Source organism: Melanerpes formicivorus, unplaced genomic scaffold (genome assembly GCF_026170545.1).
Source record: "Melanerpes formicivorus ecotype bairdi unplaced genomic scaffold, bMelFor1.0.p_v2 SCAF_113, whole genome shotgun sequence".
NCBI lineage: Eukaryota > Metazoa > Chordata > Aves > Piciformes > Picidae > Melanerpes > Melanerpes formicivorus.
The window spans coordinates 1,133,097-1,149,769 of NW_027142465.1; the positions used below are offsets into that span (position 1 = coordinate 1,133,097).

The 16,673-nt window shown below is 58.6% G+C and overlaps 1 protein-coding gene across 6 annotated transcripts in view; it reads left to right on the forward strand.

The window, feature by feature from the left end:
* Positions 1-13,361, forward strand: part of GPATCH8 (G-patch domain containing 8) — a 117,644-nt gene extending 104,283 nt beyond the window's left edge. For 5 of the 6 annotated variants that reach the window (XM_068167142.1, XM_068167144.1, XM_068167145.1 and 2 more), the window contains 3 exons: positions 3,968-4,017; positions 7,651-7,781; positions 8,485-13,361. In XM_068167142.1, the coding sequence (XP_068023243.1) occupies positions 3,968-4,017; positions 7,651-7,781; positions 8,485-12,322 (4,019 nt within the window). In that variant the 3' untranslated portion in view covers positions 12,323-13,361. The remainder of the gene's footprint in view (positions 1-3,967; positions 4,018-7,650; positions 7,782-8,484) is intronic. The other variant, XM_068167143.1, reaches the window with a different exon arrangement.
* The last annotated feature ends 3,312 nt before the right edge of the window (positions 13,362-16,673 follow it).

The following is a 16,673-nucleotide window of genomic DNA, read 5'->3' on the forward strand; positions in this document are numbered from 1 at the left end:
CTGCTGCTGTGGCCCTGCTTACAGCTGGAGGAAGTCAGCAGCAAGGAAAAAAGACTTCTTGGCTTGCTGGTGGCTGTCAGCTCCAGTTGGTCAATGTCTTGCTGCACAGGGAAGCCTTCTGCTCCCTCAGAAAGTGTGCTGCCAGGGAGGGGAAAAGGCTGCCTGGGTTGTAAATCCTGCAGTAGCATGAAGCTGTAGGTTTGACTGAGTGCAGGTTGGTGGCTCTGATCCCCTGGCAGGCTTTAAGATCTAACTCTGCCAAGGCTGGGGCTAGACCATGGCCCTCAGCACCACATCTCTGCCTCTTTTAGACCCCTCCAGGGATGGGGATTCAACCACATCCCTCAGCAGCTGTGCCAGGGCTTAAGAAGCCTTTCAGTGAAGAAGCTTCTTCTACTGTCCAGCCTAAACCTTCCCTGAGACAACTTGAGGCCATTTCCTCTGATCCTGTCACTCATTCCTTGGGAGCAGAGCCCAACCCCCAGCTGGCTCCAGCCTCCTTTTCAGGGAGCTGTAGAGAGCAATGAGGTCTCCCTTCAGTCTTCTCTTCCCTAAACTAAACACCCCCAGCTCTCTCAGCTGCTCCTCCCCAGCCCTGCTCTCCAGACCCTTCCCCAGCTTGGTTGCCCTTCTCTGGACCTTCTCCAGCCTCTCAATGTCCTCCTGGGAGTGAGAGGCCCAGAACTGAAGGCAGTATTCAAGGTATGGCCTCACCAGTGCCCAGTACAGGGGCACCCTTCACCAGCTGCTTCACCCTTCTCTCAGCCCCCTCCAGCTGGTGGCTCTGATCCCCTGGCAGGCATTATGGGCTGGCTGAGCTCTGGGGGAAGACTGGAAAAGGCTGATTTCCCCCCAGGAAGATGAGTTCCCAGGGGCTTCTTTTCCTTCCTTTGATGGGGGGAGAAGCTCCCTGAGGATGTTCTTTACCATGAGGCTGCTGGAGCACTGCAGCAGGTTGCCCAAGGAGGGAGTTGAGGCCTCATGCCTGGAGGTAGCCAAGGTCAGGCTCAACAAGGCTCTGAGCAACCTGCTCTAGAGGAGGATGTCCCTGCTGGCTGCAGGGGGGTTGGACTGGGTGACCTTTGGAGGTCCTTTCCAGCCCAGGCCATTCTGTGGTGGAGTGGCTCTGTCTGAAACTCCTCTTTCAGTATCTCCATGGGGTGGGGGGTGGGAAGGGGCAGCTGTGGGAGTCTCCCTTCAGCACTGTCCAGCCTCTGTGAGCAGCCACACAGAAGGCTGTGGCCCAAAAAAGTAATCCAGGGATTTTGGAGGATTAAAATAATGAAGCTTGCCTGAGGATTAGGTGGAAACTTCTTTAGTGTAAGCCTGGCTTAAATAGATGGGAGTTCCAATAGCTTCCTGGGAAGGCTCAGGCCTGGAGTGTGCTGCAGAGCATTTCCTTGCCTCCCTGCCCTCCCCTCACTGCTGTGGACAGCAGCAGGCTCTTGATTGCTTCAGCCCAGTTAGGGCTGGGGAGGAGGCTGGGCCTAGCAGCAGCTAACTGGTTATCCCCTGGGAGGGAAGAGCTTCTGATGGGGAGTCTGAGAAGCTGTGGCTGTGCTCAAAGCTCAGCACTAACCAGCTGCCTCTGCCTCTGTGGTGGTTGGGGGCTGCAGAGGAGCAGCCTGGACTTGTCCCTCCTTCTCCTTCCCCAGGCTGCATTTATGTAGGAGAAGTATCATAGTATCACAGTATCCTAGTATCAGTCAGGGTAGGAAGGGACCACAAGGATCATCCAGTTCCAACCCCCCTGCCATGGGCAGGGACACCCCACACTAGATCAGCCTGGCCAGAGCCTCAGCCAGCCTGGCCTTAAACACCTCCAGGGCTGGGGCCTCAACCACCTCCCTGCACAACCCATTCCAGGGCTTCAGCACTCTCATGGGGAAGAACTTCCTCCTCCCCTCCAGCCTCAATCTCCCCACCTCCAGCTTCATTCCATTCCCCCTAGTCCTGTCACTACCTGAGATCCTGAGCAGTCCTTCCCTAGCCTTCCTGTAGGCCCCCTTCAGACACTGTGCAGCCAGGTTGTGTGGAGCTTGGCTCCCTGCAGACCTGAGACGTGGCCTCTGACAGCAGGAGCCTCAGTTTAGCTCAGTCACAGATGCTGAGCTGCAGTGTCCCCACTCTGGCACTGCCAAGGAGGTGGCAGGCTGCAGGTGTGCAGCTTTTCTGTCCTGTGCTTACCCAGCCAGCCCCTTCTGGCCCCTGGCTCAGCCTTGAGGTCTCTCAGTCCTTTATAGTCAGCTTTGTGAAATCACAGCAGCTTCCCCCAGGCTAGGGAGGAATGAATTCTCAGCAGGCAGGGAGTCCTGCAGCTGGGGAAGAGCAACCCCATGGATCAGCCCAGGTTGGAGCTGATCTGTTGGAGAGCAGCTCTGGGGAAAGGGACCTGGGAGTGCTGGGGGCCAGCAGTGTGCCCTCATGGCCCAGAAGGCCAATGGCATCCTGGGGTGCACCAAGGAGTGTGGTCAGGGGTGGCTGAAGCTCTCCTCTCCCTCTGCTCTGCCCTGCTGAGGCCTCATCAGGAGCCCTGGGTCCAGTTCTGTGCTCCCCAGTTAAAGAAGGACAGGGAAGTGCTGGAGAGGGCACAGCAAAGGGCTGCTGAGGGGCCTGGGACATCTGTGATGAGGAAAGGCTGAGAGGATTGGGGCTGCTTAGTCTGGGGAAGAGCAGCCTGAGGGGGAGCTCATCAGTGCTGATCAATGCTTCAGGGGTGGGTGGCAGGAGGCTGGGGCCAGGCTCTGCTCAGGGGTGCCCAGGGACAGGCCAAGGGGTAGGGGCAGAGGCTGGAACACAGGAAGCTCATCTAAACAGGAGGAGGAACTTCTTTAAGGATGATGGAGCCCTGGAGCAGGCTGCCTAGGGAGGTGGTGGAGTCTCCATCTCTGGGGACATTCAAGACCCACCTGGCTGTGTTCCTGAGGGACCTTCTGTAGGTGACTCTGCCTTGGCAGGGGACTTGGGCTCAGTGATCTCCAGAGGTCCCTTCCAGCCCTCACCATTCCACTGGTCTGTGAAGGCCCAGGTGTGAGTGTGGCTGGGTGTTGCAGTACACCAGGGCAGCTCATTTGCTTCAGCACTTCCAAGTGTTGAGGGTGGGAGGTTGAGGCCAGCAGAGGCACCCAAAGGGCAGCATTAAGGCACTGGACATCTGATCCTGGCCACGGCACCAAAGGCAGAGCTGCACTGCTACCAACTGACCCTGAGCCTCTTCCATGGGCCTTGGATGATCCCCACAGGTCCCTTCCAGCCCTCAGTGATTGCAGTTCCCAGGGAGGTGTTTGGGGGGGGGGGGTGTCCAGTTCCACCTTCCTCTCTGGCAGTTGAAGGTCACAGTTCAGCTCTGTTGTAAATAGCTGGCTGAGGTGGGTTTTTTATCCAGCTGGGTGAGGGACCCAGGGCCTTGGCATCCAAGCCCAGTGAAATAGTTCTGTCAGCTGGTGGTGACTTGAACTTCCTGCAGCAGCTTTAGATGAGCTTTGGAAATCAGCAGGGGGAAAAAAAAGGCTGCTGGCATTGCCTAGCCCCTTTGGTTTGGTTTTGAGTTGCCTTCTCCTCCCCCTCCCAACCAACCAACCCACCCAAATTGCCTCTTCTTGGCCACATCCACCACAAAACACCCCCCTTGAGCCCTTTACTTGTCCTGGTGATGAAGTAGCTCTGTGGTCCAGGTGGGATCATTGCTGTGGCTGTGTGTGTGGCTGTGGTTCCCCCCCCCACCTCTCTCCTGCAGCCTCCCCTCAGCTCCCCACCTCCCCCTGGAGCTTTGCTGTGGCTCAGCTCCTGCTGCCTGCAGGAGCAGGCAGGGCTGGGGCTGCCTGGGTAGTAATGCTGCCTTTTTTTTTCCCCCCCCCCTCCCTCCCTTCCTTTTCCTTTTGTTTTCTTTCTCTCTTCCACTCCTGTTATATACTTTTTATTTCCCCCTTTTCACTTTCTTTTTCTCTTTGTGATGTGATGTTCTCAGCTGCTCTAGTGAAAGCAAACCCTTCTAATTTGGGAGCCCAGATCACAAGAGTGAGTTTCTTTCTACTAGTGTCTGTAGCTGTAATTTGATGAGTTTTTTATTCATTGATTTTTCTCTGTGTGTCCTCCTCTGCCTCCCCTCCCCCCCCCCCCAGCCCCCCACCCCCATTATTTTTTTGATGGTCATGCTCAACTGCCTTTAGCAAATAGGATTAGGTAAGAGAATCCTCTCTGTCTTGTCACATCTCCCCCCACCCCCCAACCCTGTTTCACAAAGCAATGTTCTCTTTACATTGGGGCAATTCAATTCCTCTCATTTGGGGGTTAGGTTGCAGATCTGTTTCTTCCTGTCCCACTTCAGCTCTGCTCCCTCAGACAGGCAGCCAGAAGATCCCTTGGGGGCATCTGAGCGCACCTGCTGGCTGCCCAGATCCTTGGTGGCATCTGAGCCCACCTGCTGGCTGCCCAGATCCTGCACCTCCTGGCTGCCCAGATCCTTGGTAGCATCTGAACCCACCTCCTGGCTGCCCAGATCCTGCACCTCCTGGCTGCCCAGAGCCCTGGTGGCTTCTGAACCCACCTCCTGGCTGCCCAGATCCTGCACCTCCTGGCTGCCCAGAGCCTTGGTGGCTTCTGAGCACACCTGCTGGCTGCCCAGATCCTGCACCTCCTGGCTGCCCAGATCCTTGGTAGCATCTGAGCCCACCTGCTGGCTGCCCAGATCCTACACCTCCTGGCTGCCCAGATCCTTGGTGGCTTCTGAGCCCACCTGCTGGCTGCCCAGATCCTGCACCTCCTGGCTGCCCAGATCCTTGGTAGCATCTGAGCCCACCTGCTGGCTGCCCAGATCCTGCACCTCCTGGCTGCCCAGATCCTTGGTAGCATCTGAGCCCACCTGCTGGCTGCCCAGATCCTACACCTCCTGGCTGCCCAGATCCTTGGTGGCTTCTGAGCCCACCTGCTGGCTGCCCAGATCCTTGGTGGCTTCTGAGCACACCTGCTGGCTGTCCAGAGAGCCTTGGGGGCATCTGAGACCACCTGCTGGCTGCCCAGATCCTGCACCTCCTGGCTGCCCAGAGCCTTGGTGGCTTCTGAACCCACCTCCTGGCTGCCCAGAGCCTTGGTGGCTTCTGAACCCACCTGCTGGCTGCCCAGATCCTGCACCTCCTGGCTGCCCAGAGCCTTGGTGGCTTCTGAGCCCACCTCCTGGCTGCCCAGATCCTGCACCTCCTGGCTGCCCAGAGCCTTGGTGGCTTCTGAGCCCACCTCCTGGCTGCCCAGATCCTGCACCTCCTGGCTGCCCAGAGCCTTGGTAGCATCTGAGCCCACCTCCTGGCTGCCCAGATCCTTGGTGGCTTCTGAGCACACCTGCTGGCTGTCCAGAGAGCCTTGGTGGCATCTGAGCCCACCTCCTGGCTGCCCAGATCCTGCACCTCCTTGCTGCCCAGATCCTTGGTAGCATCTGAGCCCACCTGCTGGCTGCCCAGATCCTACACCTCCTGGCTGCCCAGATCCTTGGTGGCATCTGAGCCCACCTGCTGGCTGCCCAGAGAGCCTTGGGGGCATCTGAGCCCACCTGCTGGCTGCCCAGATCCTGCACCTCCTGGCTGCCCAGAGCCTTGGTGGCTTCTGAACCCACCTGCTGGCTGCCCAGATCCTGCACCTCCTGGCTGCCCAGATCCTTGGTGGCTTCTGAACCCACCTCCTGGCTGCCCAGATCCTTGGTGGCTTCTGAGCACACCTCCTGGCTGCCCAGATCCTGCACCTCCTGGCTGCCCAGATCCTTGGTGGCTTCTGAGCACACCTGCTGGCTGCCCAGATCCTGCACCTCCTGGCTGCCCAGATCCTTGGTGGCATCTGAGCCCACCTGCTGGCTGCCCAGATCCTGCACCTCCTGGCTGCCCAGAGCCCTGGTGGCTTCTGAGCCCACCTCCTGGCTGCCCAGATCCTTGGTGGCATCTCAGCCCACCTCCTGGCTGCCCAGATCCTGCACCTCCTGGCTGCCCAGAGCCTTGGTGGCTTCTGAGCCCACCTCCTGGCTGCCCAGAGCCTTGGTGGCTTCTGAGCCCACCTCCTGGCTGCCCAGAGCCTTGGTGGCTTCTGAGCCCACCTCCTGGCTGCCCAGAGCCTTGGTGGCTTCTGAGCCCACCTCCTGGCTGCCCAGAGCCTTGGTGGCTTCTGAGCCCACCTTCTGGCTGCCCAGAGCCTTGGTGGCTTCTGAGCCCACCTCCTGGCTGCCCAGAGCCTTGGTGGCTTCTGAGCACACCTCCTGGCTGCCCAGATCCTGCACCTCCTGGCTGCCCAGAGCCTTGGTGGCTTCTGAGCACACCTCCTGGCTGCCCAGATCCTGCACCTCCTGGCTGCCCAGAGCCTTGGTAGCTTCTGAGCACACCTCCTGGCTGCCCAGATCCTGCACCTCCGGGCTGCCTTGGTTGAGAGGTTTTTCTTCCTACTGCTTTTAGTACCCTCAGCCTTTCAGGCCCTTCATGAAGTGCCTCAGAAGCTTTTCCCACAGCTGGGCACACGCTGCTCTCTGTAATTGGGCCCTTGGAAAGGCTTTGAAATTGTGCACCAGAAAAAAACCCCAACACCCAGGCCAAGGACTCCCATGGGATGGTAGAGGTTTGTCTTTGCTGCTTTCTGTCACTTAAAGTACAGAGCACTCAGACCCTGCCTTCCCTTGTTTTCAGAGGGCAAACAGCAGCCTCTTTTCCTAGTGCTTGGGACAAGGACTTTCAAACACTGCCTGAAGTCTTTGGATGTTCGATTTGGGATGGAATTGGAGCTGGAGGTTTCCTCAGTGATGTTTGAAATCCCTTGGGTTTGGGTTTACTTTCTCTCAGCAGCAGATTCCTTCGGGGGTTTTAGTAGGGTTTTTCTGTATCCCTTTCAAATCTCTAAACCCCTGCAGCACCCCCTCCCCACCACTGCCTGCTCAGAACACTTTGGTTCTGGAGAGCCCATCTCAGAGCTGCTGTCAGGAAAGCAGAGTCACTCTTGGTGGTGTATGTTGTGTTCTTGATTCTTTTTGCTCACTTGGAGTCACTTGCATGGGGATGTTTTTTTTCTGGGGGGGGGCACCTTCTCTCCAATGTAACTTGTACATTGCTTTTGTAAGAGGGGAAAAATAACCTGGGTGACTCTTGCACCAGCTAATCCCTTTCTGCTCCTCAGCCCCATGCTATTAAGATTCTGTCCTGTGCTGCCTGTCCCAAGTACATTTTGCACCCTGCAAGAGCAGCAAGAGTCCTGGTTTGTTTTGGTTGTTTGGTTCTGTTTTTGGTTTGGTTTGTTTTGGTTCCCTCCCCTCCTCCCCTCCCCTCCCCTCCCAGAACTTTTCCTCCCAGAACTTGCTTGTTGCTTTGAAATCAGCTTTGTTGTACCATGCTAAAGAGAGTCCCGGTCCTGCCGATTGGAAATGCACACACCCAGGCTTGAAGGCCTTAGCCAAAAAGCTGACCAGCAGTTGTCTCCTAACCATCCTCCCAGCAGCTCAATCACATCTGCCCCAGAGGGTTTGTTGAGCTAAGATGCTCCTGCTCCCATCCTAGCTCAACAAATGCTGCTGGGGAGGGGTTTGGCCATGCGTTTCCCCGGCGCTGCAGCAGCAGCAGAGAGATGCTTTCGGACGCTTCCCTGCAGGCTGCTGCTCTCTAATCCCTTCCTGCTTTCTGTTTGCCTCAGAGGTTGAAGGACCTGAAGCAGAGGGAGTTTGCTCGCAACGTCTCTTCGCGCTCACGGAAGGATGAACGGAAGCAGGAGAAAGCCCTGCGGCGTCTGCACGAGCTGGCGGAGCAGCGGCGGCAGCCGGAGTGGTGAGTGGGGGTCGCCCCTCAGCACCCTGCAGCAGGGGTGCCTGAAGGGGTCCGGGGGGGGGACTGCAGCCCTTCATGGAATCCCAGTGTGGTGGGGATTGGAAGGGAGTGCTGGGGATCATCCAGTCCAACCTCCCCTGCTAAAGGAGGGGCATCCACAGCAGCTTGCCCAGGGTCACAATGGCCAAGTGGGTTTGGAATCTCTCCAGGCAAGGAGACTCCACAACCTCTCTGGACAGTCTGCTCCAGGCCTCCAGCAACCTCACACCAAAGAAGTTTCTCCTCCTTTCAGATAGAACCTTCTGGGTTCTAGTTTGTGCTCATTGCCCCTTGGCCTGTCCCTGGGCACCGCTGACAAGAGCCAGGCCCCATCCCCTTGAAAGGATTCTGCACTGGCACTCTTGCTCCTCTAATCCTGCACAGCTTTGGAGGGCAAAAAGGTTGGCCTCATGCTGTGGTGTTGGTAGGAGTGAATTCACTGAAACAGAGCATCCCCAACTTGCTTTGTCCAGCTTTGTACCTGCAGCTCTTCAGTAGCATCACAGCACTGCTCTGGCTGTGTGGTGCTGGTTTAGTGCAAAGTATTTCTGACACAAGAGTACTTGAAGTGCAGAGAAGGCTCTTGTAGGTGAGGCATGACTCCCACCACAGAGATGTGCAGATGGCAGTCAGCTTTTCTCTCTCTCCTCCCTTGTTCACACAGTGCTCCTGGAAGTGGCCCCATGTTCAGAACCACCACGGTGGCTGTGGATGAGGAAGGTGGAGAGGAGGAGGATTCCGCAGCCAACAGCAGCTCCTTCGTCCAGACAGCTCCTGGTCAGGCCTCCGAGCTGCCTATGGACAGAGGCTTCCTAGGCCAAGCGGGTGGCAGCCTCGCTCCCAGCCAAATGCCCCTCCAGACGACACAAGCCATCAGCTTTGGCATCAAGAGCACCTTGGGCACTCCGCTGCAGAAGATCGGCGTCTCCTTTTCCTTTGCCAAGAAGACGCCGGTGAAGCTGGAGACCATCGCGTCTGTCTTCAAGGACCACGTGGAGGAGTCCAGCTCCGCAGATGGAGCGAAGGCCGATGAGAGAGGGTCCTCAGACGCAGGCAGCCTGCAGAAATCTGGCGAGGGCGAGAGCGCGGCCAACTCCGACGGCAAGGGGGAGGAAGATGACCAACACGACAAAGACGGTGGCTCCCTGGCCACCACCTTATCCAAACTCAAAAAGATGAGGCGAGAAGAGGGACCAACGGCAGTCGAGCCGGAATACTACCACTACATCCCCCCAGCCCACTGCAAAGTCAAGCCCAATTTTCAGTTCCTCCTCTTCATGAAGGCCACCGAGCAGACGGAAGCTGAAAACGCCAACAAAAAGGCCAGCCCCGAGGCGAGGAAGGGCAGCTCTCCAAAACCCAAGCCTGGCAAGCACCCAGAGAAGGCTGCCGAGAGCGCGGGGCAGCAGAAGGAGCAGAGCACTACTGAAACCGCAGCGCAGCAGAGCAAAACGGAGCCAAAAGAAGCCCCGGAGAATGTGAGCCCGCAGGAGGGCAGCAAGCAGCCTGCAGCCAGCGATGTCCCCGAGCCAGACGCTGCTAAAGAGGCCACTCAGCCTGCCCCAGGCTGCAGAGATGCCTCTAAAGGACCAAAGCACCCAACAGGACCTTTTTTCCCTGTTCTGAGTAAAGATGAGAGCACCACTCTGCAGTGGCCTTCAGAGCTCCTCATATTTACCAAAGCAGAGCCGTCGGTCTCCTACAGCTGTAACCCTCTCTACTTCGACTTCAAGCTGTCCCGCAACAAAGATGCTAAGGGTAAAGGGGGGGCAGAGCGAGCCAGGGAGCCTGGGGGGCTTTGCAAAGAGAGCCTTCAGAATGCAGAACCCGGTGAGGCCGGCAAAGCCAAGGAGGCAGAAAGCACGGCTAACAGCTCTGCCCTCAAAGTGGAAAGCAAATCCATGTCCTCTTGTAGCTCCCAGAGCAAGCAGGAGTCCGCCGTGGCCGGTGTTAGTAAGGGGGAGGGGGAGGAGAGCGGGAAAGGCCTCCCCAGTAAGGGTAAGTCTGGCAGGTCCCACAAACACAAAAAGAAAAAGAAGCACAAAAAGTCCGGCAAACACAAACGGAAACACAAGGAGGAGGCGGAGGAGAAGGGCCGAAAGGGCGACCTGGGGGAAGAGAAGCCCAAGAAGCGGAGGCGGCGCCGGCGCAAAAAGGGCAAAGCCTCGCTCTCGGCCGACTCGGAGCGGGCGCCCAAAGCCGACCCGCCCGAGGAGTGCAGCCACTCCCAGAGGAAGAAGCGCTGCTCCCAGGAGTCCCAGAGGAAGTCCCTGTCTGCCGAGGAGGGGTGCAGCGGGAAGAAAGAGGAGGGCAGCAACTCCTGCCCGGAGCACGGCGGCAAGAAACACAAAGCGGAGCCGCAGCAGCCGCCCGCTCCCAGGAGGCGCTGCTCGGGCCCTTCCCTGGGCAGGGCCGGGCGCCGGAGCCGGCCCAGCAGCGGCGAGGAGGACAGCGACGAAGGCTCCCAGCGCAAGCGCTGCCGCCAGAAGTCCCCCTCGCAGTACAGCGACGACTACGACTCGGGCAGCGAGGCCTCGCGCAGCCGCTCGCGCTCCGGCCGCCGCCGCTCCTCCCGCAGGTCCTACTCCAGCAGCTCCGACGACGCCTCCTCGGCCCACAGCCACTACAGCCGGCGCCGGAGCTACTCGGACGACAGCTACAGCGACTACAGCGACCGCTCCCGGTGCCGCTCCAAGCGCTCCCACGACTCGGAGGACGACTCCGACTACAACAGCTCCAACCACAGGTCCAAGCGCCACAAGTACTCCTCCTCGGAAGACGACTACAGCTCCAGCAGGAGCCGGTCGAGGAGCCGCAGCCGGAGCCGCAGGTCGCGCACGAGGAGCCGGGGCAGGACGCGCAGCAGCAGCTGCAGCCGCAGCCGCAGCAAGAGGAGGAGCCGCAGCGGCACGGGGCGCAGCTGGAAGCGGAGCCGCAGCTACAGCAGGGACCGCAGCCGCAGCACCAGGAGCCACTCGCAGAGATCTCTGTCGCGGAAGGGGTCGAGGGGCCACGAGAGCCCCGAAGAGAGGCGGTCGGGGAGGAGGGACTTCATCAGGTCCAAGATCTATCGCTCGCAGTCTCCTCACTACTTCCGGACAGGCCGGGGCGAGGGCTCGGCCCTGAAGAAAGAGGATGGCAAAGGGGAGGACCTGAAGGGGTCTGGCTCCCTCTCGCAGAACAGCAGCAGCTCAGGCACGGGGAGGGTCTCAGAAGGGGACTGCAGCCCGGAGGAGAGGAACTCTGTCACTGCTAAACTCCTCCTGGAGAAGATTCAGTCCAGGAAGGTGGAGAAGAAGCCCTGTGTCACTGATGAGATGCTGGCAGGGGCAAACAAGGTGGGCATAAAGCTCAAAGATCCTCCCCAGGGCTACTTTGGCCCCAAACTTCCTCCTTCCTTAGGCAACAAACCGGTCCTGCCCCTGATCGGGAAGCTGCCGACCGTGCGGAAACCCAGCACCAAGCGATACGAGGAGTCCGGCTTGGAGAGGGGCGAGGAGCAAGAGCTGTCCGACTCAGAGGATGCCTCCCAGGGCACGGAGGAGGCTCAGCTGGCAGGCCAGGCCCTCCTGGAGGATGTGGTGATGGTGATCCAGGACAAGCCCCTGGATGAGCAGAAGCGTGAGGAAGCCAGCGTGGAAGTGGCGTCCATCCCCCTGGAGGCGCCGGTGCTGCCCGAGTGCTTCGGCTCCGGGGAGCTGGTGATGCAGCACAGCTTCCTCTCGGATCCCAGCGACGGCGACGGGCTGGAAGCTGTGGACGGGGGCAGCCAGCCGGTGCCGGTGGAGACCAGCATGATGCCCTTAGTCCCAGATGTTGAGCATTTTCCCGGCTACGTGCCTCAGAGCGGGGAGCCGAGCATCGAAGGGGACCGGGAAGGAGAGGACTCCTCCCTGGCGCCCCTGGAGAGCCAGCCCATCACTTTCACCCCTGAAGAGATGGAGAAGTACAGCAAGCTGCAGCAGGCCGCCCAGCAGCACATCCAGCAGCAGCTGCTGGCCAAGCAGGTCAAGACCTTCCCCGCCTCGGCGGCGGCCCTGGCGCCGGCGGCACCTGCCCTGCAGCCCATCCACATCCAGCAGCCGGCGGGGGGCTCGGCCACGTCCATCACGACGGTGCAGCACGCCATCCTGCAGCACCACGCCGCCGCTGCCGCCGCCGCCATCGGCATCCACCCGCACCCCCACCCCCAGCCCCTCGCTCAGGTCCACCACATCCCCCAGCCCCACCTGACGCCCATTTCCTTGTCCCACTTGACCCACTCCATCATCCCCGGGCACCCTGCCACCTTCCTGGCCAGCCACCCCATCCACATCATTCCAGCCTCCGCCATCCACCCCGGCCCCTTCACGTTCCACCCCGTCCCTCACGCCCTGTACCCGACCCTTCTGGCCCCCAGACCTGCCGCCGCCGCCGCCGCCACGGCCTTGCACCTCCACCCCCTGCTGCACCCCATCTTCTCAGGACAGGACTTGCAGCATCCCCCCAGCCACGGCACATGAAGGACAATAACCAAGTTCACCTTGGAGAAAGGGGAAATGTTGTTGAGTTGTGGGCAGGGGTTGACGTTGGTCCAGCTGGCAGGTGAGGCCGGAGAATTTCCTTTCACTCTTTAGCAGCCAAAGAAGCCGAAGGCTGGAGGGGCTGGGTGGCAGCAGGTGGCGGTGTGGATCCACTCTGGGGGCTGGCTCGCTCCCTGACGCCTCCATGCCTGTGGCAGCGCTGTCCTGGAAGGATCATTGCAGCTCTAGACCAGCAAGGCACTTGGAAAGGCCTTTTTGTTTTGGTTTGGTTTTGCTCCCCCCCCTCCCCACACTGGGTTCTTACACTTGGTCTTCTTCCTCCTGCCTGATGCTAAATGAGGTTTCATGCTCACTCATAGGTCTCTCCAAACCCTTCTAATGAGTTCATCTAATTAAAGCAGTCAGCAAGAGCGACTCTGGCTTGGCCTCAGCGACCAGCCGGCCAGGAGCTGCCAGCTGGGGGGCTCTGGCCAGGAGGTGACAAAGGGCAGTGCCACTCTGCTTTGGCTGGGCCAGGCCTGAAGGCATTACCAGAGGCTTCTTGGGCTGGGCCAGGCCTGAAGGCATTACCAGAGGCTTCTTGGCACCCCAGGGCTGCACGCCTGGGACTTCCCCTGCTGCGAGCAGCGAAGGTGGAAGGAAGCAAAGGCAGAGAGGAGCTCTGTGTGTGTGTGTGTGTGTGTGTGTGCAGGGCGCTCACCCTTCTCCCTCTGTCTCCTGCAGGTGGAGGGCTGGGGAGAGAGAGAGGGGCTGGGGATTTCAGTCTGGGCTCGGAGAGAGGAGAGAGCAGGGGGAGGAACAAACCATCAGTGGCTTCCACTTGTGGTGTTGGGAGAGAGGCACTGGGATGAGAGAGGGAAGAGCAACCCCTTAGGAACTGAAGCAATACAGAGGAGCAGAGCAGGGGCACGAGTGGCTGGGGGGGGTGGGGGGGTCTGTCAAGTCTCTCTCTCTCTTTCCCCCTTTCCCCTCTCTTGCCACTGCTGATTTTCCTTCTTAATTTATAGGAAATTTTTTTTGGGGGTGGGGAGGGGGAAGTTTTGTTTTGTTTTTGGGGGAGGGGTTTGGGGGGGGTTGGTTTTGGTTTTTTTTTTGTTTGTAATGTAAAGAATTGCACTGAACTCTGTAAAACCAGAAGATGCTGCTTTTTGTAGCTCATATATAAAGAAAACCCAACCAACCAAGCAGAAGAGGTTACAGTTTGTAGTATACTGCAATAACATTTTTTTACTGCCAGTTCCTTTTGGGTGGGACTCCTTCTGGTGGCTTTCTGTGTAAAATATCTTTTGCTGTAGGTGAAAATAAAGAGAGAGACACACACACACACGAAAAAAAACCCCACCCCACCGACCCAACACCCCTTCCCCTTGTGAAGGTTCCACTTGTCTGGCTTCCCAGCTCAGCTGCGAGCACACCTCCTCCTCCCCTCTGCTTCCATGCGTGCTTTGGGAGGTTTTATGCAGCTGACAGCAAGCTGGGGGCAGGAGTTGAGCTGTTAGAGGGTAGGAGAGCGCTGCAGGGGGACCTGGACAGGCTGGGCAGATGGGCAGAGGCCAAGGGCAGGAGATTGAACACATCCAAGTGCCAGGTGCTGCACATTGGCCACAGCAACCCCAGGCAGTGCTACAGGCTGGGGGCAGAGTGGCTGAGAGCAGCCAGGCAGAGAGGGAGCTGGGGGGAGTGGTGGACAGCAGCTGAACAGGAGCCACGTGGCTAAGAAGGCCAAGGGCATCCTGGCCTGCAGCAGGAAGAGTGTGGCCAGCAGGAGCAGGGAAGTCCTTGTGCCCTGTGCTCAGCACTGCTGAGGCCACACCTGGAGTCCTGTGTCCAGTTCTGGGCTCCTCAGGTTAAGAAGGACATTGAGAGACTTGAAGGTGTCCAGAGAAGGGCAAGAAAGCTGGGGAGGGGTCTGGAGCACAGCCCTGGGAGGAGAGGCTGAGGGAGCTGGGGTTGCTTAGCCTGCAGAAGAGGAGGCTCAGGGGAGACCTCATTGCTCTCTGCAACTCCCTGCAGGGAGGTTGGAGCCAGGTGGGGGTTGGGCTCTTCTGCCAGGCAAGCAGCAGCAGAACAAGAGGACACAGTCTCAGGCTGTGCCAGGGGAGGTTTAGGCTGGAGGTGAGGAGAAAGTTCTTCTCTGAGAGAGACATTCATCATTGGGATGTGCTGCCCAGGGAGGTGGTGGAGTCCCCATCCCTGGAGGTGTTTAGGAAGAGCCTGGATGAGGCCCTTGGTGCCATGGTTAAGTTGATCAGATGGTGCTGGGTGAGAGGTTGGACTTGGTGATCTCTGAGGTCTTTTCCAGCCCTATTGACTCTATGATTCTATACAGTGTAAATAAACCCCCCCCAAAACCCAAACCCATTTCCATTCAGCATCTTGAAGAAGGAAAAAGGGGGTGGGGGTGGGGAACTCACAAGTGAAGCTTGGGCTTGTTGGGAGCAGGGTGAGGAGCCAGGAGCTGACACTGGAGGGCAGGGATTTGGGGTACCAAATCCTCCCTGCTTTGGGGGTTTTGATTCAGTTTTGGTTTGCTTTCCTTTAGTTTACCCCTTGGTTGGGGTGGGTTTGGTTCTCCTTTCCCCTGGCTTTGCACAGGGGGGTTGCAGGGCTCAAGCCTTTGCCCTGCAGCTTCCCCCTATGGTCTGGGGAAGGAAGAGAGAGGTTTGGCTTGGAGGCAGCAAGCAGGGAGAGGAGGCTTGGGGGCAGATCCATGAGAACAGAGGGATCCCTAACACACCCCAGGGGCAGGCCCAGCCTGCCCCTGGGGTGTGTTAGGGATCCCTCTGTTCTCTCAGCATTGTCCACCTCTGACCATGAGAAGCTCCTCCAGCCAGCCAGGAAGCTGTTGCTGTGTCCCCACTGCCTTAGGCAGACCAAGCTCAGGTTCCCCTCAAGCTGGGAGCACCTTTAGGGTGTGCTCTGGTGGGGTTGGATTGCAGAGCAGGCAACCTCCCTCCTCCCTCTCCCTCCTGCCCAACCAGCAGAACCTTGGGGGGAAGGTCTCATCCTCTCCCAGGCAAGGCAGAGACTCCACAAGGGTCAACCATGAGAGCTTCTTCCCTCTCCAAACGTTGTGGGGCTGGACCAAAATGGTCCAAGAAGGACTGAAAAGGGAGTCAGAGTTCTCTTATAGACAGCACCCATGGCTCAGTGCTGAGCTCCACCAGCTTCTGGCCTCCCTGTGCCACCTTCTGGGCCCCCATCAGGGGCCTGGTCAGGGTGGGGTTTGGCATCCAGGGTAGTGCTAAAACAATTAACCTGTCCTTAATTAACCAACAGGAGCAGCAGCCTGTATTTAACTTTTGTCCTATTATATATATATAAATAAATAAATAAATATGCTGTAAAATGAGAGGGGAGGGAGGGGAAGGGGAGGGGGGGGGAACCCTTTCTAATAAACCAATGATTTGTGGAAGACCAAAACAAATGGAGAGAAAAAGCAAGAGTGTGGTGGTGTGAGCTGAGCTCAGAGCTGCTGCCCCTGCTGGGGAGGAGGAGGCCCAGGCCTTGTTCCTAAAAGAGCCAAAAGGTCTAAACCCTCCTCCTTGAGGGGTCAAAAAAAACCCACTCGGGATGGGGATGGGTTGCTGGGAATGCACTGAGCTGGGAGCAGATGTTGGTCAGTGAGAGGGCAGAAGGGCTCTGCAGAGGGACCTTGCCAGGCTGGGCAGATGGGCAGAGGCCAACAGGATGGCATTCAACAAATCCAAGTGCCAGGGGCTGCACTTTGGCCACAGCAACCCCAGGCAGAGCTACAGGCTGGGGGCAGAGTGGCTGAGAGCTGCCAAACAGAGAGGGACCTGGGGGTGCTGATTGACAGCTGCCTGAACATGAGCCAGCAGTGTGCCCAGGGGGCCAAGAAGGCCAAGGGCATCCTGGCCTGCAGCAGGCAGAGTGTGGCCAGCAGGAGCAGGGAAGTCCTTGTGCCCTGTGCTCAGCACTGCTGAGGCCACACCTGGAGTCCTGTGTCCAGCTCTGGGCTCCTCAGGTTAGGAAAGAGGTTGAGCTGCTGGAAGGTGTCCAGAGAAGGGCAAGAAAGCTGGGGAGGGGTCTGGAGCACAGCCCTGGGAGGAGAGGCTGAGGGAGCTGGGGTTGCTTAGCCTGCAGAAGAGGAGGCTCAGGGGAGACCTTCTTGCTGTGTACAACTCCCTGCAGGGAGGTTGTAGCCAGCTGGGGGTTGGTCTCTTCTGCCAGGCAAGCAGCAGCAGAACAAGAGGACACAGTCTCAAGCTGTGCCAGGGGAGGTTTAGGCTGGAGGTGAGGAGAAAGTTCTTCACTGAGAGAGTTGTTGGCCACTGGGATGTGCTGCCCAGGGAGGTGGTGGAGTCCC